At 41.8% G+C, this 25,358-nt stretch overlaps 1 protein-coding gene across 1 annotated transcript; it reads right to left on the reverse strand.

Annotated features, from left to right (window-relative positions):
* Nucleotides 1–5,777: 5,777 nt before the first annotated feature.
* ATP6AP2 (ATPase H+ transporting accessory protein 2) lies at nt 5,778–24,535 on the reverse strand. The gene is made up of 9 exons (XM_075913174.2): nt 24,382–24,535; nt 22,304–22,434; nt 20,873–21,001; nt 17,177–17,272; nt 16,859–16,996; nt 16,497–16,550; nt 12,058–12,207; nt 10,898–11,014; nt 5,778–9,714 (listed from the first exon to the last, which is right to left on the reverse strand). The coding sequence occupies exons 1-9, from the start codon at nt 24,428–24,430 to the stop codon at nt 9,529–9,531; spliced, it is 1,050 nt and encodes a 349-aa protein (XP_075769289.1). The 5' UTR covers nt 24,431–24,535; the 3' UTR covers nt 5,778–9,528.
* Nucleotides 24,536–25,358: the final 823 nt, after the last annotated feature.

Consider the following 25,358-nt stretch of genomic DNA (forward strand, 5'->3'; position numbering starts at 1 on the left):
TGTTAATGTACATTTCATTCGCCAGAACCCTGTAAAGGATTGGCAGCAACATAAATATATTTAATCTCTTAGCATCTACCATTTCTTTTAGAGAAACTGAGCTTCAGGGGGTAGCCGAGTGAGTCTGTTACAGACAAAAACAACAAATGGTCTGGTAGCACTTTATAAACTAACAAAACATGTAGATGGTATCATGAGCTTTCGTGGGCACAGCCCACTTCTTCAGATGACTGGAAGAAGTGGGCTGTGCCCACAAAAGCTCATGATACCATCTACATGTTTTGTTCGTCTATAAAGTGCTACTAGACCATTTGTTGTTTTTTTTAAGAAGGACTTTGTAATCAATAAAAAGAACAAAAATTACATGTTATCAATGTAATGTTTAATATTTTTGTCTCCTTCTCAGATTCATAATGTTTTGTTGGTTTTTATGTGTGTATATATAACTGCTTTTGGGTGTTGCTGAAATTCACCAACCTACCTGTTTGGTTAAAATAGCGGAATAGATGCATGGGAAGCAAAATGAGTAGACTGTACACTTTGTACTCTTAAGGAGATGGTTTAGCCTCATTTCCCTGGAGGGACCAGAGGCCAACGATATCCATTATTACTATAGTTTGCACTACCATAACTGCTCAGTGCAGTGTCAGATTCAGAAAATTATTGGCTATGGTAATAACTAGAGATGTTCACTTTATGGAAGACAGGATCAGGCTCTTTTTCTAAAGTCAATAGAAGTTTAGCAATGGAGATAAATGGAAGACGAATCTAGCTCCCAGTTGCAGTTCCAACTCCTTAAACATTTGATTTTGAGAACAATTGGCACACTTAATTTTTTTTCCTATAGCAGAGAACAGGGATGACAAGTAGATAGTAAGAATCTATTATATATTTTGAAGAGTTTGTGCAAAATAAAGTCCTATTTCGCGATTACCTACAGATGCCAAATTTTGCATAAACAATCCTGCCACTTAAATTACCTGAAAGTACTACTTCTTATACCAGAATATACTGGGTGAAAGGTTTAAATAATTTTTGTTTTTCATTGGGGAAAAAAGTCATGATGATTATTATTAGAGTTCATACAAAATATTTGCTAACAAAATTAAAATTGAGTCGCTCGCTCAACTGTCACTTCAGTGCAAAGAAAATGTTTACTGTTACAAATCACAAAGTAATTCAAATTAGTTATGGAAAGAGTAATGGAAGCTTTGAGTTTCTGATTCAAATGTACTATGTATGGTAATTATTCAATAAAATGAATAATGTTTGAAGTTGAAATCCTGCAAATTTAAAACTGTTTTTACTTCCCTTTTGAAAGCACACTAATAAAATTCTATTACATATATTTAATTTCTTGAACTTTCCTATAATGTAATTACGCAAAAATGACTCTGCCTGGTCAATGACAAGCCTCACCTGTTAGTTTGAGAGAGTTGTCTGAGGTATTTAAAGGGTTGTAAGGTTCAGTGCTGAAGTTCTCCATTAGCTAGGTTTTGGATTGACAATATTCTGGGCTTATTTGCTTTCCTGTATGCTATAGTAATAGTTGTCAGTTATGCTGTGTTACAAATGCTGTAATATATTCTACAAATGTAGCAATTGACGTTTTTTCCTGTCTGTTGTTCTCACAAATGACTTTGATTCCAGCATGATAAAGTGAGTACTAACAGGGCAGGGCTTACCATGTAAATAGAAATATAGTAGTATGGGGGTCTTTCAATAAGCAGTAACCTCTTAATGAAGTATAGGTCTTAACCGTGTGCTTTTAATGAAGCACGCAACCTTTACAAAACACGTTTTGGCAAAACACGTTCTAACCAAGAAACGTAACATGACATTCAATGGAGTAAAAAACCATTCTTGTGATTAACTGTATTTTAACAAGAAATCCTGACACATCAAAACCTGATGGCAAGAATTAAAGATTCTGATGATTTTTCAGATGCAGTTTATTGCTTTAAATTACCAAAAAGCCAGGGACAGGAACGGAAAATATCCTACACCTATAGTCTGATGAAAAGGCATCAACTACCCACCTTTCTTTATGGAATTAGGGCGTCTACTTAAGTGATCAGTTTATAGAATCCTAAGTTTTTTTCATTAAAAATAAAGATTCATAGCTGTGATGAAAAATATCCATATCTGAATATTGAAACCTGCTGCAGTATTTAAGTCTGTGGAGTACCTGAAATAATTATTCAGACCTGTGATCTTCCTACCCCACATTCAACTCATTGGGGTTAACACTAAATAGATTATATTTAGACATCAGAATTCACTTTTTCATGTCTGATGATCTTAGCGGAAGGGAAGGGGCAAGAGGTGGGAACTAATGGGCAATGTCTACACTGGAATGATTTTCCGGAAATTCTTTTAATGGAAAAGTTTTCTGTTAAAAGCATTTTCGGAAAAGCGCGTCTAGATTGGCAGGACACTTTTCCGGAAAAGCACTTTTTCCAGAAAAGCGTTCGTGGCCAATCTAGACACGCTTTTCCGCAAAAAAAAGCCCCCATGTCATTTTTGTGATCCGGGCTTTTTTGCGGAAAACACTACTGTGCTGTCTACACTGGCCCTTTTCCGGAAAAAGACTTTTGCCCGAACGGGAGCAGCATAGTTTTTCTGGAAAAGCACTGATAATTTTACATTAGATTGTCAGTGCTTTTCCGGAAATTCAAGCGGCCAGTGTAGACAGCTGGCAGGTTTTTCCGGAAAAGTGGCTGATTTTCCGGAATAACTTGCGAACATAGACACAGCCATGCAGCGTAGGAAATGAAGAGGGAAGAAAGAGACAGATGTAGGAGGCAGAGAAACTGAGATGGATAAGGACACACACCCATCCACAGGAGCAATGCTGTTTATTTTTATTTACTTAAACAAGTAACTAAGGTAAACTTTTATTTTTATTTAATATTAAATAGCCATAGTCCACCCTTGACTTTGTACAATCCCAGTCCCTGGATGAATATTCATACATTTATGAATTATAATGGATTATAATTCAAAATGAAATATGGCCCCCTATGATTGAGTTCGACACACTTGTGCACTTTGTGCTTAAACAGTGTTCTGGAATATTATGAAAAAAATCAGCAGGAAGTGAGTGATGTGATCATAGGTAACAAGATATCTTTGCTGGGTTGCCATACAATCCATCGTTGTGCTGTCAAACTTGAGATTCCTAAACAACAAGATGGTTCTCTTTATCCTCTGGTCCTGTAGCTGATGATCTATCTCCAGGTGTTTGGAAGGGGAGTGCTGATTTTCAGAAAACTGTCATCAGCCAGCATTTGCGCATAAATGCACCCTTGCTGTGTCCCCTCCATTATTCCACTCTGTCGCAGAAGGGTTTTCTTAAGATTAATTTGAGATGAGTCATTAACAGATTTTTTTTCCTTAAGCTACATTTCCTATCCAGGTTCAGAGCCCTGTTTATCAGTGTCTTGTTAAGCCATAAGGTGGCAAGCATGTGCCAGAGAGAATCACTCCCTGGGCTGTTGTAAAAATTGATTGATCTCACCAGAGGCTGCCTATAAAAGATGAGGGAGAATGTCTGCAGAAACATTATGTGGGTCTCTGGATTCTGGGAATGAAATGAGTTTCAGCAGCAGCCAGTCTGTCTCCTCTCTTTTTTGTACGAGAGCATTGTTGCACAGAACTTCCACACCATATATCCTGTTCCGAGAGAAGCCCCACACCAAAACCTAGGCAGCGAAGGTAATTTAACTAAATTCTTCACAAAATCCAGTTTCTCAACATGACACATGTAATGATTTTCTGGTGCCATAAAGGGATTCCTTGAAACCCTGAACAGTAGCTGTGTTCTATGGAACCCCACTCATGATCCTTTCCCCAAATCTTCAGAAGATGGGTGCAAATCTGTCATTGCCACATCAGCTATAGTCACTTCGGCTGTGCCTAGACTAGCAAGTTTTTCTGCAAAAGCAGCTGCTTTTGTGGAAAAACTTGCCAGCTGTCTCCATTGGCCGCTTGAATTTCCACAAGAACACTGACTTCCTACTGTCTGAAATCAGTGCTTCTTGCAGAAATACTTTGCTGCTCCTGTTCGAGCAAAAGTCCTTTGCCAGTGTAGACAGCTCAGATTTGTTTTGCGCAAAAAAGCCCTGACTGTGAAAATGGTGATCGGGGCTTTTTTGCGGAAAAGCGCCTCTAGATTGGCAGGGACACTTTTCCACAAAAACTGCTTTTGCAGAAAAGCGTCCTGCCAATCTAGACGCTCTTTTCCACAAATGCTTTTAACGGAAAACTTTTCTGTTAAAAGCATTTGCGGAAAATCATGCCAGACTAGACATACGCTGTTGATTTTACTGTAAGGGTAAGTGCTGCGGGGCGACCCAACAACAGAAATGGAGTGGAGCGGAGCGGAGCACAGGAGCTTGTGCCCAGGAGAAGCCTGAAGGTTGGGGAATGCTTGGGTCTTCACTTACAGAGCCAATGGCTTGTGCGTAGGGGTTATTTGAGACTAGGGTGGGCGCTAGCTGTGGGAGGCTGCTGAAGAAGTAAGTACTAATGCTTCGGGGTAGGTGTGCTTGTTTTTTGGCTTTTCTTCTGACTTGCTTGAAGTTTACAATGTGGTCTTCGGGGATTGTGTGGGCCAAAGGCTGACTAGCAGCTGAGTGTACATTAGCAGGACTCACCCCCTGGCCTTTGAGCATAGATCACCCTTTCTCAGGGTGTTAATGGTTGGGGAGGAGGGTCCAGAGTTGACTCCGAGAGGGGACCTTAAAAGCCAGATGCTAAATAATGAAGGGTCAGCAAACATAGAAGTTTGAGAAGGATTTTATAAGGGGGAGAGAGAATAAGATCATGGTTTAGACCAGAGCTAACACTGCTCCTGCACCCAGCCAGAGAAAATCATCCAGTGTGAGAGGTACCTACCAGTAGGCATGCTGCCTGCCAGGACCTGTGTCTTATACATTTCAGAGAACTGTCAATGATCAGCCAGTCCTAGGCCCCTGTACCATTCATCCCCCTAAGTATTAATACCTGTGAGGTAGGATGCTGAATTCTGGGAGTGTTGATGGAGTTGGACACAGGTGCTGTTCTCATCCTTCTGGTTAAGAGTAGGAGCCAAGGCAGAGAGAGACAGATAGATCCTGGAGGTGAATGCTTGGCTGGTGTCACAAGGAGGTCTTTGGCTTTCTTAACTATGGGCTACTTTTCTGTGGCCTACCCATCAAGGAAAGCTTTGAATATAGATTTGTCACCTAGTGAGGCAAGTTTAAAGTAGGCTAGCAGGAAACAAAAGCCCAGGGGTAAGTCCAGCACATGAATTTGTGGTGAACAGAGGTGAGACAACAGCAAACATAAAAGAAATCTAACATCTTAAATGTTTATTTGTGATGCAAGTAGTATGGGGACTAAACAGAAAACTTGAAATGCTACTGAACTTAACTGGCATTCAGAGACTTTGAGATAATTCACAGGATAAGTCTCTTTGTCTACACTGCTGACTTGCCAGCAGATAGTATGCAAATGAAGCACTGATTAGCATTGTCATGCTTCATTTGCATAATCTGAGCCATTGTTGCACAAAAACAAGCAGTGTGGACATTCTTTTTGCACAAAATCCCCTTTTTGTGTAAGATCCTTATCCCTCTCCCATGAGGGCATGGTGGGGGGCATCCATAGATTATTGTACTACAGTGGCATACAGACTCCTGGACACGCTGGGCTCCTGTGCCTTGACTGTGGAGGATGAGTCCTGCGCTGATTAGAAGAAATAATCAATAGGAGGGGAATTTTTTTTTGGGGGGGGGGGGGGGCGGCACGGGGGGGGTAGGACAACACCAACTTCCTCAGTTGATGGAAAAATCTCTCCAGGAGGAGAGCACAAGGTCTCTGTGCTGCATGTACTGGTGCTAGGTGGCAGAGTCAATGCCATGGTGGTGCATGTACTGATGCAAGATGGTTTACTCACCCCTGGGGCTAGGTGAGATGCCGGTACAGTAATGTTGGTGCTGAGAAGTGCCATGGCAGATGAACAGGAGGCTTTTGAATGACCCGCTGTGCATCATAGGTACTGAGACACAGTGCTGGTGCTAATCTCAGCACTGTAGGCAGATATCAAATACTATTGCAGAAGTACTGGTAAGTGATATTCCAAACATCCTGGCCCTTTTAGTTAAAAGTAAATTTCTATAGTGGTTATCTGGAGCTGAAGTCACACACAAATCTAACAAAGAACTGACAGGTCCCTCTTTAATTTAATAGATATAAGATTCTCTCTCTCCTCCCCCCCCCAGCAACTCCTGACCGCAACACTATGCCAGCCAAAGGCTTGTTTGCCTGAGGCTTGCAGTTTAGGAAGTATTGCTGCTCCTGTCCCCCCAAAAAACTATGCCCATGTTAAAAAGGGGGGTAGCTGTTAACCCACCTTCTTCTAGCACCAGTAGTACCCTTACTGTGATAAATTAGTGAACCTAGTGCATCACTGGCTTTTAAACAAAGTTTTAAAACTTCAGTCTTTTGTATTACAATACAGAACATTTTAGAGTTACAGAGCATAAGAGGAGGATAAGGTTAAAGAAACTACATCTCATAAGCCTTAATTCTAAGGCCAGAGGTGAAAGTAATGCAAATGTAAGTGTTCCTGAAACTTTCACTATCCCATATTTGGGGTTGTAGGAAATTATAGTTCCACATTTGAAACCCCATTTAAACTTTACATCAGATCCTAACATTTTCCTTTGGGGATGATATATTGGTAATGAGGTACAGATATTCAAAAAGGCACAATTTAGTGACTATCAGTGGGGCTAGCTCTGTTAATCATTCCTAGCAAATATACTGAATTTGAGGTGGAATGCAGTATACAGGATTCCTTTCATATCTGCCCAAGTCAAAAAGCAATCCAAGTTAAACACCTCTCGTACTTATTTCAATTGCTAAGCAGGTTTTGACTGTCAAGTATATTTGACACAATCCTACTGACAAACTGGAAATGTAGTATAACTGAGGTATAGTAATACCAAATGCCAAGTTTTATACTTAAATGATAGCATATTCAATAAATGTCTTAACTGAGTTCAGCTTTGAACAGGTAATGCCTCTAGTTGAGAAAACTGAACAACTGTGCTGTGCCTTCTGGGAGACAAGTATATTTTACTTTTTTCAAGACTACTACTAAGTAAACTGTCAACCTAAACTCCATTACATAAACTGCTGCTGACTTGTCTGATGGGAGGATATCCAGTCTCACTAAGCTGCAGAATTTACCTAAGACTCTTTCTCTCATATACTAACTGCTCCACCCAATTTCAGTTTCCAAACAGATGTTGAATAATTTCCTTTGGCTAGTTTGTTTGGGAAAGTCTCCACTACTGATGGGAGTTAAACAAGTGAAGTGAATCAGTCTGTTATAAAACAGTAATCTACACTGCTGCTCTTGTATTGCAGACAGCAACTGCCACTTTCCTGCTACTACTGAAATAAAAGTAAGCCAGTTCCAGTTGTTTAATTGCAGCATGCTAATGGAGTTATTGGCACAAGCCTCTATGTAATAAGATTCCCCATATGTCACACTGAAGCCTAGAATGGTTGTAGAGGCAAAGTGAAGCAATCAAAACAGCTACAAGCATGGTTGAGGGCTCTTTGGTTAGACTTATCACCAAACTGAATTGTTGCCTTTTACAGCTGGTTATTATTCAATTTGAATTCTCATCCTTTTCTGATTTTAAAGTGTAACTCACTACAGTACATGCATCTACATGAAGGCATATCTCTATCCTATGCCAAGCGTCCAGTTATGGTCATTTCTTTACAGCTAGTTTACAACCAGAGAAATTTGCAGCATGAGAGAGATTGCACAGCTGCTGGGTTACTTGGCCAGCTGCCACTGTCTTTCAAAACTATCATCCACACACACTAACAGATAGTCTAGGACTGTCACTCTGAAAAGATGGAAACAGCTATGAACAAGTCTGGGTGCTTTTTGTTTAAAGTATCAGCTAGTTCAATCACACAGGCATGCAAGAACTCAATGGAATATTGGGGGCTAACGGTTGCATGGCAGTTGATCAGCTTACCCACAGTAACACAGCTCACTACAGTTTAGGCAAACAGTGCACAGACACAGACACCCTGCCACAAATAACCTGCTCTATGTACACATGTATGGAGGCACTATTACCAGTACCACTCAGCTTTGACAATACACACTGGCAAGAAAGCAAGCTACCCTCACTGGTCACTGCACCCCCTATGGAAAAATTAACCAGACAGAGCACAGATGGTAAATTACTTGGGCCACTGCTACACCAATATAACAGCACAGGCTTTCAACTACTTGTTACCCAGGTAAAGGCTTTATATCAACAATACAGACAAAATAACTTCAAATACTTAGAGCTTTATTGGCTTGTAAAAGCCTTTCAGTATTAACTTTCAAATCACTCTGAGATCTATGCATGAAATACTCTACTTGAGTGGTCAGTAACATCCCAGTTTTTTTTACATATGGGGAAAACAGAGGCACTCTGATGGGAGTGACTTACTCAAGGTCACCCAGCAGGCCAATAGCAATCAGGAGTAGAAGTTACAGCAAACTTTGTTTAAGGTGGCCTAATGTAATTACACACATCTAGCTGCCTACATTTGCTTGGTTTAGCTTAAGTTCCTCAATAGGAAAATAACTCAAGTGCAAGTGTTACTTGTTTTATTTAGTGAATGGGTTGAAGTAATAAAAATGGAGTCTGGATGAGTGCCAATTATTGGTCCACTTTCACCACCAAAAGCAGGTGTTTTGAATAGCTACAACACACAAGAAAAAAAATAAGCATCATACTGTAAGTTTCTACAGTATGACATTCCACTTAACTATTTCTACATTTGTAGTTTCCTGACTATTACAGACCAACCACACCAATGTTTCTAGCTATCATCTCTCCAGAGTCCTTCTAAATGCAGCAGTGAGCTAGTAAGATCTACACCAACCCTCATGTTCCTTAAGGTTAATGGTGGTGGTTGGAATGTTAAAAAACCCAACCCCAAATACGGTTTCAACCCAGAACTGTTTTTGTGGAACTATTCCCATATTGAAGGTTTTTACACAAAGGGCTAATCTGTTTTTCCCTGAACACTTCATGTACCATTAGAAATATTTACATCAACATAAACATTTACATCTGGTTCATAATATACAACACAGCTTAATAGTTTAACTCTCCAGTGTAAAAAGCTTAAATCAGAAAGTTGCTGTCATTTCAGTGCATTTCCCCCCACACATACACACAATATCACAAGCAATACAGGGTATTATTTCTAAAATTCATTTTGCATTACTAAAATGGAATGAAGTTTATCATTTAGTAACTAGTAGACCATGGTTTTATAGCAGACTATAGATTCAGTTTTGTAAGTTCACTCATCTAAAGCCTAAAGAAAACACAAGGGATCGTTAGTGAAATAAAAGCACCTTAAATGTGGACTTCCTTAAATCATGACAAAAATATTAATTTTTGTACACATTTTGGAAGTAGCCATACACTTCTTTCCCTGGACTGAAGTTCAATCCATTCTTATCTTCTGATTTGTCATCCTGTAAATAATGCTGTCATAGCCAGGATCCATGTTCCAGAGGTTGTAGGAGATTACAATCACAGCTAATGCAAGGCCTATCATGAGCCACAGAACTATGTTAAAGACCACAGCGTAGTTGAAGTTGTATGGATATCCTAGGTTATATGAGGTGCTCTGTGGAAAAAGTAGTAAAGTATGGTTTAAGTGAGACAGCTGGAGACCAGCAGTCATAATGCTTCTGAAGTCACCTTCATACAGAACATACTCCAATTACCCTAACATTCAGACTGCCCATACCAAGAGATGGAAACTCTAAATCCCTTAGTACTAGGGATTTAAAATCCCAGTTAATCAGTTAACCAGTTGAAGGTTAAACAGGGATGGGCCCACCTGCGTGCAAGGGTCTGCTCCAGCACCATTTGTTAATTGTAATCATCTTTGCCAAATGATGCTTACTGATGTTACCAATTAACTATCCACATCCCTAGTTTGTACAGGCATCTCTGGAATTGCTGGGACTAATTACTAATGCACTTAAGTAACTGGCATCAAATGGACCCTAGATCAGGATTTTACTTGCTTTTTGTTCATCTAGTGTCTAAACTCCTAAAAGTTTAAAAGATTGCTACTTCATCAAGTTAACATTCTAGTTCAAAAAATGGAGTGATACAGCTGTCACATTTCTAATACCTAATCTGCAGAATGAGAGTTTAAAGCAAGGGTGGGCAAAATCCAGCCCACCAAGCCTTTGGATGCAGCCCAGGCTCCCTGCCTATAGCCCCAGGCTGCCCAAAGGAGCCAGCTGCTTGGGCCTGGTGCCTCCATGTGCCCCTTGCGGGCGGGCAGGCAGTGTCAGAGAGGGACTTCACACAATGCCTCAGGACAATCATCACAGCTCCCACTGGCCAGTAACCAATGGGTTCTGCTGGGCTGTTGGCTGGGAGCCACCTATGTAAGCTCCTCCAAGTCAGAGCTTGAATCTGGCACCCTCCCTCTTGTCCCTCAACTCTCTGCCCCAGGTCACCACTAAAATCCTCTGCAGCCCTTCCCACAGGTCAGAACTCCCTCCCAGACCTGTGCTCCCTTCCACACCCTTCCCCCAAGTCAGAATCCTCTCCTGCACCCATGCCCTCTCCTGGACCTGGCACCCAAATCCCTTTTCCTAGGTCACTACCTCCTCTTTCACCTGAACCCCCTCATGCCCCACATCATCTTCTGCATCCTAATCCCGATCTCCCTTCTCCACCCAGCCTCCATACCTCCTACACAGAGAAATGCAGCCCTGGCCACTTAATCTTGGAGCGCCCCCGGCAATCAAAAGTTATTTCCCACTCCTAGTTTCAAGTGCACTCACTACCTGTGAAGACTGGAGAATGGATCGACTCTTCCTCACAAGGGGCGTATCAAATGTCTTTGCAGTCACCACCTCTACTACGGCATTCCCACCATAGAGATTATACATCTCATCGGCAAACTGAAAGAGCAAAAATAGCTTAGTTCCAGATAGTTTGTAGCTTCTGATCATCGCATATGAGTATTAGATTTACTAACAAATGAGGCATCAAAGCAGCAGATCTGAACAGTGTGAAGAAATCTCAAGTCTCCAATGGATTTGAGTCTGCTAGGAGTACCAATTGTGGGCTAAAACAGTTCATATCTTTACAGAGCACTGGAAAGTTGCCCAGGATCTTCAGTATCTTCTTGACCACCACTGGATACATATGCTCTCATATGAAAGCTACTATATCCCATTACACTTACTTTGGGCCATCTATTTTCCCAGTTCTATACTTCATCTAAAATTTCTACTCGAGCAATTCTGAGAAAATGTGAACATTTGATATACAAGCTGAACTGCTGTATATGAATGGAAATACTTTACAGAAGAGAGCTGTTTGATTTTGTGAATTAAGACTCTAGAGTTTTGCCTCACTGTATTTTAGCATCAGGCTTTGGATACCAGCAGGATTGGAGTGGTCGGTCTTCTTGATGAAGATTTGTTTAGAAACAAACCACAACTGGCAGCCCGCTCAAGAAGAGGAGTGAAACAGCATGTATTTAGGAGACCTGAAAATGGTAGAGCTGCACAAGGTGGGGAAAAACCCACAGTGTGCAGACACATATTGTGCTTGCTAGCACCAGAGCTATGTGCTTCATATTTTCAGCCAGTTTAAGAAATGATTGCCAACACAAGTATCTGTTTTAAAACCAACTCATCAGGACTGATTTACACACTTAATATCACCCTCTGACTCCTTTACAAATAGCTCTGACCAGCCAAAAAGTCCCTCCAATACTTTTCTTCCTGAGGAGTGACCAAAATACGCAAGTTAGATTTGATACTTGACTAAGGGACATGAGTTTACCCAACCAAGGGATGATGAGGTCAATGAAAAGGAATGGCAATTCACAGCATTGCTGCTGAATGACCAAATGAATGTAGGCGTTCAGCTCTCTTATTAAACCAGTACTGCAGACTTTCTTCCAGAACAATATTGATGGAAGATTTCCTTTTACCTTTTGCAGGGAATCAGCAAGAATCTGAGAGGCATCCTTGAATTGCAGAGAGTCTTCCCCATACCGTTTCCCAATTTCTTCTAACCCAGCCAATTCCAGTGAATAGAGATCTGGAGAGTGATCCTTTGCCAGATGTTTATGTCTTGACAACTTAAGGGGAAAAAAGTGAACCATGGGGGGGGGGGGGAGAGAAGAGTCCAATAGAAAAAAAAAGAGTTAGTTCAAATACTCAGTGTAATAAGATTTAATCACTGACTGAGTCATTTTCCTTTTTGCCTGATATAGTCCATGCAGACTTGGAAGTTTTCCAGAGCTTGCCATCTTGGATCAGATCAGTGTCTACAGCTGGGTATATTGTTGCCAAAATGGGAGGCAGGGTAGCAAATGCCTGGGTAAGCTTATGCCAGAGATCATTTTAAAAAGGCACATGCAACAAGAGTTACAGTTCAACCCAAGGGATCTTATTCATAAACTTAAGGAACACCTATCATTTATATGATAATCCTGATTCTAAGACTTTTATAGTAAGTAGAGAGTTGCATAACAGCATGATGGAAAATGCATAGATTCCATGGATACCCATGGTTTTCTGTGCTATTAATAAAGTTCGCAGCAAAGACCAGTTTAATTTTATTTTTTCTGCTGCCACCTAAATAAGCAGTATTTCTTCAAGATGTGAAAACTAAGGTATTTGATTCTTCTTTCTCCCTCCCCCATCACCACAGAAACAGAGCATTTCACAATTGTAATTAATGTCCCTACGCCCAGAACTCCATGCTCTATCTGGTAGCCCCACTCCTGCCAGGGGCTCTCCCCAGAAGCTCCACTGCAGCCTGGGACTCTGCCCTCTGCCTGCCCCAATTTGGCAATGCTCCTGGCCCCATGGGGTCACCCCAACGATGCCAGACTAGGGAAGTCTGTATTACAGAATGTCAACCTGTATCCCACATTTTAAGGCCAGGAGACGTTTAAGACCAAGATCTCTAGCCTGACCACCTGCACATTGCAGGCCACAGAACCTCTAATCACTCCTGCAATAGCCCTCTAATTTCCACCTAAGTTACTGAAGTTCTCAAATCTTGATTTAAGACTGAATGCAGAATCTACTGTTTATACTAATTTTAATCTGCAAGTGACCCACACCCCATGCTGTAGAGAGAGGCTAACCCCTCCCCTCATGGCCCTGATGAAATTTCCTGACCCCAAATACAGTGACCAGTTAGACCCTGAGCATGTTCTCAAGACCCATCAGTCAGAAACCTGGGAAAGTACTCTGTTGCAACTCAGAAGCCTCAGGGGAAAGATATGGACAAATTGGAGAAAGCCCTGAGAAGACAAACAAAAACAAAAAAATCAAGTTTCGAAAACATGACCTATGAGAGGTCGTGGAGAAGACAGAGGGGACATAACAGTTTTCAAGTATATTAAAAGAGCGAGGGAGAAAGTTTGTTCTTTTTAACCTCTGGAGAGGTGACAAGTAGGAATAGGCTTAAATTTCAGCAAAGGTGTTTTAGATTTGACATTATGAATAACTTCCAGGCAGGGTAGTTAAGCACTGGAATAAACTGCATAGGGAGCTTGTGGAATTCTCCATCATTGGAGATTTTGAAGAGCAGGTTAGACAAAACACCCATCAGAAAATGTCTAGATCAGGTCTACTCAACTTTGGAAGCCCTGGGGGCCACAATGACACTCACAGCACATAACGAGGGCTGCAACTTAAGTGTGGCTGAAAGCAAATATATGCAAATAGCTTCTTTCATACTGACTGGCATGTATACAAAGATTAAGGCAAGACTACACAACACACAGGTCCCATTTAAATCAGTTCTGCTGATATTAATAAAATGCAATATTTACTCAATTTCCACCCACGTGTTAGCACTTTTAATTAGTAACAGCAGCCCAGGAATTTAACTACTAAAACACACATCAACAGAAGACCATTATATTTGGCAGGGGTGGTGCTTGGTCCTGCTGTGAAGGCAGGGGACTGGACTCGATGACCTTTCAAGGTCCCTTCCAGTTCTAGGAGATAGGAAATCTCCATTTAATTAATTAATTAATTAATTGGGCTACTTTTTTGTTTTAGATCCCACCTGCGGGCCACAGGCTGCATGTTGAGTAGCTCTGGTCTAGATAATACTTAGTCCTACCATGAGTTCAGGGGATTGGGCCAGAAGATCTCTCAAGGTCCCTTTCAGTCCTATGATTATATGATAACCCAGTACTGAAATTTAACCTACATGGCCAGCTATGGCTTTTGATTACTAGTTGTAGAAACAGTCACTAAACCTCTTCACTGAAACAGAAGATTATTTCCATTCACAGAATATTAGAACCAGAAGGGACATTGAGATCATCAAGTCAAGTCCCCTGCCCTCACTTAGGATGGACCAAGCACCATTATATCAGGGTAGACAATTTTAGAAGGGGGGCCACTTCACAAATTTTTGAAGTGGCCTTGGGCCACCCCATAAGGGGCAGGGCCAGGATACTTCCGTGCTCTGCCACTCACAGACTATTGGCCTGGGTATGTGAGAGCATGTAAAGTCTTTGCCCCCTGCCCTCCCAAGAGGGAACTGACAGCTGTTCAGAACAGCTGGCAGTTCTCTTTAGGTGCCCACACCCCTAACAGCAGGAGGAGACTTTGCACTCCCCCATCCCCAGTTCCTGATTGATTGGGGGCGAGGAGTGGCAGGGCATCCACTGGCTGGACCCAGCCCACGGAGACTCTCTTGTCCATCCCTGATAGATGTCTATCCAATCTGCTCTTAAATATCTCCATTGTTGGAGATCCCACAACCTCCCTAGGCAATTTATTCTAGCATTTAACCACCCTAAGAGTTAGGAAGTTTTTCCCCAATGTCCAACCTAAGCCCCCCCTGCTGCAACTTAAGTCCATTGCTTCTTATCCTAGCATCAAAGGCCATGGAGAACAATTTTTCCTCACTCCTCCTTGTAACAGGAACATTAAATTTAGTAAATGAACTAATCGACTAGTCATTGGATTTTCCATTGACTTGACAATTAGTTGATAAGGATGGGAACCACAGCAGGGTTAGTGCCTGGTCCTTGCAGCTAACCCTGCTGCGGCACTGCCTTTTAATACATTTAAATGGCTGGTATGCAGCAGAGGGGACCTGGCCCGAGCCAAGAAAGCTGATTCCTGACTCACACCAGGTCCCCCGCTGCGCTTTAGCCCTTTAAATGTATTAAGAGTCACTTACCTCCCTACCTTGTAACATCCTTTTAGATACCTGAAAACTGCTATAGTGTTATGATAAAATGTTGTGCTTAAACATCTGTACTCTCTTTTCTAAACTAAACAAGTCCAATTTTTTCAGTCTTCCCTCACAGGTCATGTTTTGTTGCTTTTCTCTGGACCTTCTCCAGCTTCTCCACAACATTCTTGAAAATGTGGTACCCAGAACTGGACACAATACTCCAACTGGGGCTTAATCAATATAGAGTAGAATGGAAAAAATGACTTCTCGTGTCTTGCTCACAACTCTCCTGTTAACGCATCCCAGAATCATATTTGCTTTTTTTGCAAGTGTCACACTGACTCATTTATCCTAGTTGCTTCCCATTCTGTATGTGAGAAACTGATTTTTCCTTCCTAAGTGGAGTACTTTGCATTTGTCCTTATTAAAACGTCATCCTATTTACCCTCAGACTATTTCTCTAGTTTGTCCAGATCATTTTGAATTATGACCCTATCCTCCAAAGCACTTGCAACCCCTTCCAGCTTGGTATCATTTGTAAACTTAATAATCATACTGTCTATGCCAATATCTAAATTGTTGATGAAGATATTGAACAGAACCAGTCCTAAAACAAGCTCCTGTGGAACTCTACTTGTTATGCCCTTCTAGTATGACTGTGGACCATTAACAACTAGTCTCTGAGAATGGTTATCAAACCAGTTATGCCCCCACCTTGTCATAGCCCCATCTAAGTTGTATTTCCCTAGTTTATTGATAAGATCACGCGAAACTATCAAGAAGATCAAGGAAGCAAGGAAACCCTACTCTAGTCTACTCCTATTGCACCATTAGGCAGCATAAAGGAACCACCCACAAATCAAGCAGCTGTTCAATGTCCCAACTCACAACAGGGCTGATGCAGGGAACAAGAAATCATGCCATCTCTCGCCAGTTTAGTGGCAGAGCTGATTCAAACACTTCAGTGTAGCAGCGAAAGGAAGCAGCTCGTGGAACACATTTCCAACCTCTAAATACACCTTTTTAAGTCATTTTTAAGGCCACAGTTCAAATCCCTACAAACTACAACAGGCTTCTGAGAATACAATTTGGACACCACTGTCTTAGAGATCTTTACACATAAGATGTCAGATTTTAATAAAACTGTCTTTCAACTGCTAAGGGAGTTGTCGGGGGGGGGGGGAGGGGGGGAAAAAAAAAATCACACTTTACCAAGCTGGCGATATCATGCAGGACTTGTAGTTCTGATAGAAAGAGCAGGTCAACCTAGGGAAGAGAAATAGGTATTTTCTGAATACCAATTGAAGATTATGCAGCCTCTTTTTGAAAAACCACATCTCAGCAGACTGCTACTGTAAGTAATAGCTTTATTTTCTGCAGTAATAAAACAATGCCCAAAAGCAAATCACTGTTTTCTAGTACTTCAAGTTAAATATTGACTTGGGGGGGCAACTTCCACCTTAGACAACAAGGAGATGAACAATGCATGAGCATATTTCTTAATATGGTTTGAACTCCTAAGTAGATCAGAGGCAGTTTAATTAAAGCAGTATTCATCAGCCACTGTTTCTTACCTCATTGTTTCTGCTGAGGGAGTTGAGGGGAAGAGAACTGAGAATGGAATTATCCTGGAAAAGGCGGTTCCGTAACTGTCGCAACGTGACGGAAAGGTCTTCAAATACAGAATTTGCCTTTCCCACCATATACACTCTCTGTAAGAACAGCCATTGCATAATATGAGCATAGCTCAGTTTTGGATTTTTCAGACTTCATAAATCAACTCCATCACAGATGGAAGTGCTTTTATAATACAAGATATTCATGCACATCGGTTTCCAATTGCATGATTTAACACTTATTTTAAATGGTTTAGGAGATGAAACAATACTCACTTCTTCACTAGGAGCCAACTGTAAGACTACAGGGGTTTCTTCAGAAAACAAGGTGTGAATAGCATTTGCAACACTGTCAAGACTGAAAGGAACAGCCTGAAAAACAACACCACTCTAATAAGGAATTCTGGCCAAAATGGTGCTAAACCAACATATAGAAAGGAATAGAAATTCCTTGGCACATAAAATGTGACTTTGTTTTGTACATTACATACTATGTTTAAACACACACAGTTATACAACAGCCTGCATGCAGCCAGCCTTAACTGATAAAAGTGCAACACATTTGTCTATATCAGGGTTTCCCAACCTATGGGTCACCATTATATTTCAAAAGGGTCGCCAAGTGTCTCCGCAGGTACCTCTGCCCCCTCTCCTTCCCCTGTTTTTGAATTGCCCTGGGTCACTAAGTCTTCCTGAATTGTCAAAATGGGTCCCCATCTGAAAAAAGGTTGGGAACCACTGATCTATATGTACTGTAGGCATATCAGCATCTTAAAGATTTTCCCCAGAAGATCAAAAATAAAGAACAATTCTAGAGTCCCTTGTTAAATACAAATTAAGTTTATTAACCCTTATTAAAAAGGGAAGATGCATAAAGGAATGCACACTATCCACCCTACATCAAAAGTTTTTTTTTAAATTTTAAATCTACAAAGGGTGCTAGGAAATTCAGAGGAATAGTTCCCAAAGCAACCTCACTAGGACAGAGTTCATGAGTTCAACAGTAGGCAACTTGACAAAATATAAACTAGTTAATTATGTCAAGATAAAGACATTCCTTGAGGGATGTTGGAGAACTAAGCGGCTTACAAAGCTAGATGGCAAATTTAATGAGGTAGTATTATTTTGTTCCCAAAACCAGCTCAGCTTTTCAAAATTTAAGTCGTCATTCACTTTTTGATGACTATGTAAAATATGAACTACTTCAGCATTATGATAAAGGTGAAATAGTAGATTTTCTACCTACTCAATTTCAGTAAGATTTTGCAAAGGCTGACTGCTCTTTTAAGAGTCTAAAGGGATATTCTGAGTTGTTTCACTTCCACACCTTCAAAAAGGAAAGTTTTCCAAAGCAGAGGAAAAGTTACCAAAATTGACCGAGGAAAAAAATAGACAGAAATGTTAATGAAAATTCAGAGTTCTTGAAGAATTTATAAGATGGCTCAAAACACCTGATTCTACAATCAAGATGACAATTTTAGCAAAAAAGCCCATCCTGATTCCGTTGCAAAGTGATGGCAACTAATTAGAAATAAAACAGTAATACGTAATAAGTAGAAAAAGGAAGAAAGAAATTAGAAGTCACATGACAATTTATGAAGGATGGTAAAAATACAGAAGAAAAAAATCCATCTAGGAAGGCTAAGAACAAGAAATTAAAGTTTATTAGGAACAAAATAAATTATAACAATGAAATAAGCCCATTACTAGACAGATAGTTAAAATGTTAATGGTGTAAAACAAAATAAACATTTGTTCTGTAGTTGAAAGAAGCACGATGATGTACGCTCATCACATGAGGACGAAGAAGTATTTTCCAGTCTATTAGTAACTAAGGAGGATGGTGAAGTATCATCTACTAGGGACAACACATTTTTAATTGCCATGCCTAGATTATATACATCCAGGAAGCATCAAAGAGTTTGTTGAGGAGATATGGTTTGCGAACGTTAGTTTTTAATAAATCTTGAATTGTGGGGCAATACCACAAAATTTGAAGAGGACTAATGTTGCTCCAATATTCAAAAAGAGCACCAGGGTGATTTGGATAACTATGTACCAGTCAGTCTGACATTAATCCCCAGGAAAAGAATAGAAAAGCTAATACAGAATTCAATTGATAAAGAATTAAAGGCTAGGAATATAATTAATGCCAGTCTCCTTGATTTCATAGAAAACAAACTTCAAACAAACCTAATTTAATTCTTTAATCAAATCACAAGATCAGTTGATAAAGTTAAACTACACATTTGTAATAAGGTGTTAAAATGCAGATAATTGACTAGTCAGATCAGCTGTGCTGTGGCTGTCCCTTTGAAACACCGCCTCTGGCATTTCAAAGGGGCAGCAGTGGAGCCAGGGTCAGCAGGGGAGCTGGGATCAGCTTTCCCCAGCTCCACTGCTGCCCCTTTGAAATATGGAGACAGCATTTTAAAAGGGAAGCCTCTGCACAGCTGATCTGTGGATCAGCTGTGCAGTGACTACCCTTGTGAAATGCCCCTTTGGGATTTCAAAGCAGCAGCGCCACACCACTGTGCAGTGCTGCCACTTTGAAGTATCTGCTCCCCCCCCTTTGCAGCAAAGGCGCGGGGGGGGGGGGGGAGGAGAAATCAATTAGTCTAAATACTATCCTATAAGCAAATGCTCGTCAGTCAACTAGTCTTTAACATCCCTAATTTGTAACATACTTTTGGTAAAGCAGATTTTGGTAATGCGTTTGACTTAGTACCATGTAACATTTTGAGTACTAAAAGCATCATTTTTTTAAAGCACATGCTGAATGGATTAAGAACCAGCTAACTGATCTCTGAGTATTTGACAATGGGGAAAATAATCATTGAATGGGAGTGATTCTAATTGTGTCACGATCAGTATTAAGTCCAATGCTATTCAACATTTTCATCAATGGACATAAGTAAACATTAAAATCATTGCTGAAAAAAGGGGACACAAACATTGTCAGAGTGGCAAACAATGAAGATGGATAATCATATAGAGCAATCTAGATTGTTTTGTATACTCGGCCCTTTCAAACAAATAGATTTAACACAGTCAAATGCAAAGATATGTATGCAGAAATAAGGTGTGGGGGCCATATCTGCAGAATTGCTCCTTGGGAAGCAGTGTCTCTGAAAATGATTTAGGATTCCTAATGGACAAGCAACTCAATATGAGCTCCCAGTTCAATGCTGTGGCAAAATGGGCTTGTGATTCTTGAATGTATAAATTGGTGAGTAAACAGTACTAACAAGGAGATGATTTTACCTCTGTACATGGTATCAGTAAAACTAAATCTGGATAACCACATCCAGTTCTGTGTCCACATTTTAAAAAGAATTTTGAAAGACTTGAGAGGTTGAAAAACCTCACAAAAATGTATTGGAGGGCTGGAGAAAATGCTGTATAGTTAAAGATTTAAAGGGAACCTGTTTAATTTATCAAAAAAATTGAAAGGTGACTTAAGTACCCAGTTTAAGTATTTTCACATGGAGAAGACATCAGGTATGTTAAAGGGCTCTAACCTAGCAGAGGAAAGCACAAGAGCCAATGGTTGGAGGCTGAAGTCAGGCAAACTCAAGCTGGAAATGAGACAATTTTTTAACAGCGAGGGCAATTTTAACATTGGAACAAACTACTAATAGTAGTAGTGGATCTTTCATTTCCTGATGTCATCAAAACAAACCTAGATGCTTTTCTGGAAGACATGCTTTAGTCAAACAAGTTATTCAACTCAACGCCAAGATAACTCAGTGAAGTTTACTATCCTGTGATATCCAGGAAGTCAGATTCAATCTAATGGTCCCTCCTGGTCTTAATTCTCTGAATCCATGAAAAGCTATGTGACTGACATAAAAAGCATAACTGGTGAAAAGTTAGTTTTTGGAGGGTTTTTTGAACACCAAGGAATACTTTCAATATGAACATAAGTATAAACAACAGAGGGATAAAAATAAAAAAATTGCAGATACTTACATTCTCAACAGGATAAGAAACTCCATCTTTAGGCATCACCAGCTTGTCTACTCCCTTTACAGTCACAAGAACAGTAGCACGAGGACGATGGAATATATCACCCACTGCAAGCCCAGGCCAGGAAAGATCCTGGAAACAAATTTTAAAGCAAAAACTTTTGTTTAGCTTTTAAATCAAAGGAAAAAGAAACAGCTCAAACAATATCAAAAGATTAATGCAGAGAATCTGCAGTGGTATATGACTCTTGATTGGAAAACCCACTGGAAACTTAGTAGGGAATCTAAACATTTGAAACGATTCTTCACCCCACAAAAAATTGTGGTCCCCCCCCAGGATGTTTCTTCATTAATTCCGTATGAGAAGGCCCTCCACAACTTTACTGTAAGAAAAAGCGCCGTTCACATACTGTGCAATGTTGACTTAACTGCTTTGTAGCTACTAAATCAGATTTCACAGCCAAAACTGTTAAATTCCACAAGATTCACTGAACAAGTCCATTTACTACAGTAGTGATATTAAAAGCAACTTCCCATGATTTGAAGAACTCTGTAGGCTTCTCTAGAATGCACCTTGCTGGAGGAATATTTTTACTCAAATACATGTTTGTGATTGAATAATATCTAGTCACAAAGGAAAATACATTGCCATGATGTTTCTGATATAACTATAAACAATAAAAGGTTAATGATTCTGACATTCAAGATAGATCGATCAAAGGCCTAATTATTATATTGATATCTACTTTCACTCCGTGTATTTGTTTTTCTGAGAAGAGGATTTAGAGAGTTCTCCTTCCCCATTCTTGACATTCTGTTCTTTGTAGGAAGGGAAACAAGGGGCAGCCAATTTTGGGTGGATCCAAGGGACCTCACAGTTAAGGGGGGGAGAATACCAACCTTAGAAGAAAGAACAGACTGCCACAAAGAGTATACATTTTCCCATTTCATATCCCAGATACCCCAGGAAGAGCAGCGTGTGAAAAATCAAGATGCCTCTTTTGCCAAAGAGCATTTGATTTTACCTTGTGCCTCAAGCAGACATTCAGCACGCAGAGTACATGATCAACCCTAATCAGTGTAATGGATTAAATTACCAGAACTATTCTTAATAAGTTCTGCTCTTAATTTCAAGATAGCAAGTGTCAACAGGGTATTTTCATAGTCCAAAAGACAGAACACAAATGGCCCCGTAGACATTTTATTGTTAAACATTTATATTGCAGTTAGGCCATTAATAACAGTTTCGTTGGAGAAGAGGGAGACCACGAGTTAGATTCCCGAGGTTTCTGAATTTCCTCTTAGTCCGTCTTACTAGTTCCTACTTTATTTCTACCACATTTAAAAAAAAAAATCTGTGCACAACTATAATTCAAAGCTCTCCGAACCAACTAATGTGAATTTTACAGCTTTTTCAAAATAAAAATAAACATACTTCTTCAACAGAAAAGCCCATGGATAATGCTGCTATGTCTGGGATCCGCTCCCCTGGTATTGGCCAACTTCCATCTCGGAAAATGACAGATTGTGGTGATCGTAAGACACTAAATTCATCACCGGAAACACCTAAAAAGAGAAATAATAGACAGGCAAGTCTGGTAAAGCATGTATCAGAAGGACAGCAATGTTAGTCTGTTCCTGCAAAAACAATAAGGAGTCCTGTGGCACTTTAAAGATTAAACAGATTTATTTGGCCATAAGCTTTTATGGGCAAAGACCTACTTTGTCAGATGCGTGAGTAAAGCATGTGTTTCTTAAAACCTTGTGAGCAGACATGAATTGTAACAAACTCTTTCTGATTTTCAGCCTTCCAATGCACATATCTACCAAGTTAAGAGAGACAGCTAAAGAGAGTCATTAATTTCAGGTATCAGGACACAATGGAAAATTCCAGTATAGAGTTGTGTATAGATAAATTAAGGTATCAAACAAAGTGAAGACACAAATGCATAAAAGAGACTCTATTGCTAAATTATTCAATTAGGTATACCATTTTGACCTTGTGGGTAGGGGGAGGGTATGCTCCAAAACCTAGTTCAGAATCAAATTCTATGTGAGTGTTGACAGTAAATACATGCCATATTATGATATATACACCAACAGAACAGTGTGATTCAAGGATGTGCACCTAATTCAAACAAAAATTTCACATTGTTGCCTTCAAAACAATGACACAGGCAGAAGAACAAAGGAACAGGTCAATCTACAGACATTTGTCAAATGCATTTTTTTATTGATAGCAGCTCATCTTGCTGAGCAGCTGCAGTTTTAGTTGAGTAGCAACCCTCCTTCCTAGGGACTATTTTCCTGGGTCAATGAGATGGGGGCAAACTATAGTCAGGTTAACAATAATAATATTGGTAGCCTGTTGACTTAAATATGTTTATTTACTACTTTACAATAGGCATGTAAAATCTTGATCAATCAGCTAATTGATTAAACATTAGGTTAACTAACTAAGCACTGACTCCTGGCCCCAGCCACAACACGCTGGCTGTGCTGGGGTTAGAGCAGCCTTCCAGCGGCAGCAGGTTTCAGGGAGGCTGGAGGGGAAAAGGGGCTGCTCCTGGGAACCAGCTTACTGTTACCCAGTCACATCTCTACTTTTCAAGCTACCAGACATTCACACAATTTACTTTGTGCAATTTGGCTTAGATATGCTATGTGACATTGGATTTTTTTTAAAAAGAAAAAGCTCTATTTTCCTTGCCAGGTTGTCAGGCACAAATTAGTTAAGTAACTTGTTCAAGGTCACAGTGAAACAAAAACTGCATTTCGGGATCCAACCGTTTTTCCAGCTATGCTATAATCATTTGACCAAAATGACTCATTGAGCTAAGCAGTCAGTTAAACCTGCAACACAGCTGTGGGTTGCAAGTCATCAAGCATATTTCTATCTGAACATCCAAGGGGTAATGTAATCACAAAGAGTCACTTTCTGGGTTAAGAGGAAACTCTTCGCTAGGCCAGAAATTTCTAGCATTAACACTTGGGGTCACGCCTATAACACTGACGTCTCAACTTGTGGCCCTCAAGGGCAGCTGTGTGAAGAGAGACGGTCCGTGTCCCATACCGAGGGCACTTTTTGAGCCAAGTCCCTTGGAAAGCCCAAGCGCAGCACCTCCGAGGAGCGCGGGGACGGCTCCCAACCGCGGCTGTAGAGAAGGGCTGGGCATAGCTCGGGCATCAATTCCTAACGCGGGCGAGGCACGAAGCACCTGGGGACCGCGAGAACCCCCAGGGCCGGGGTGCCGATGCGGCTGCCCGAGCGCGCTCGGCGGCACCGCCAGGCTCGGCTGCAGGCACCCGCGGCCGGGTCACGCGCGAGGAGCCGCCCGGCTCGCCCCGGGAAGAGCCGCCGCCGGCTCCGAGGGGAGTCACGGGGGCGGCGCCGCAGCCAGCGGGGCACAAGAACCGGCAGCGCCGGGCCCCGAACCCGCCTCCCGCTGTTCCCCAGCGCTACCGCCCCGCGTGCCGCGCCAACGGCCCTGGGCCCCGCGCTCTGCCCCCTACCAGCCAGGAACGCCGCCAGGGCCCCGAGCAGCATCCCGGCACGCCCCATCCCGCACCGCCGCAGCTGGGAGACTGAGCCGAGCGCCGCCGGCCTCCCACACCCAGGCCACAAATCCCGCCCCTTGGATCTGCTGACTGACAGCCCCGCCAGCCACTCACAGAGCGCCCGTCCGGTCGTTCCGTGGGATGAGGGGCGGGGTTTTTCTCTGAGTGACAGGAAATCCGACCACTCATAGTGGTCCCCTTTCACCTCTTCGCAGTACGCCACTGCCCCGGAACTTACAGCCCGCCCCTGAGAAGGAGGCGGTGCTTTTCTTTGAATGACACCCGACGTGGCCGTTTAAACTGTGAGGGATCTCCGCACAGCCAGTCACTACCGCCTGGGCGGGGTCTCTGCAGCAGGAAATGGGATTTTCTCATAAATGACAGCTGATGTGACCACTCACAGTAGCGATAGAGATGCAGCCGAGTTAGGCTGGTGTAGCTGAAACAAAAGACAGGCCCCTGCAGCACCTTAGAGCCGTGGTCCCAACACGGTGCCCGCGGGCGGGGGCATTCGTGGGCGCCCGCCACGTGCTCGGGGCTGGCCTGGCCCCGGGCGCGTGGCGCTTGGGGCGGGGGGCGCCGGCCCCGGGCGCAGCTATGGGGGGGGGGCGCGCGGCTATGGGGGTCCCCGTCCCCGCCCCCTGGCGCCCGGCCACCACCACAGGTTGGGGACCGCTGCTTTAGAGACTGGCAAGATGGTTCATTAGGCGATGAGCTTGCGTGGGCCAGACCCGCTTCCTCAGATCAACTAGTGGAAGAGAATTGGCATGAGCAGAAAAGGCCCTTTTCATACGTGCTCACTTTTTGTGACTGTAGCCCGTTCAGTGTCCCCAACCTTTTGGGGCTGCCGGGCGCCCAGGGCCGGGGCTGCTCACATGCCAGGCACGCGGGGGCGGGGCCGCCCATATGCTGCATGCCTGGAGCTGGTGCCA

The sequence above is a fragment of the Pelodiscus sinensis genome, chromosome 1 (assembly GCF_052426305.1).
Source record: "Pelodiscus sinensis isolate ZL-2025 chromosome 1, ASM5242630v1, whole genome shotgun sequence".
NCBI classification, from domain to species: domain Eukaryota; kingdom Metazoa; phylum Chordata; order Testudines; family Trionychidae; genus Pelodiscus; species Pelodiscus sinensis.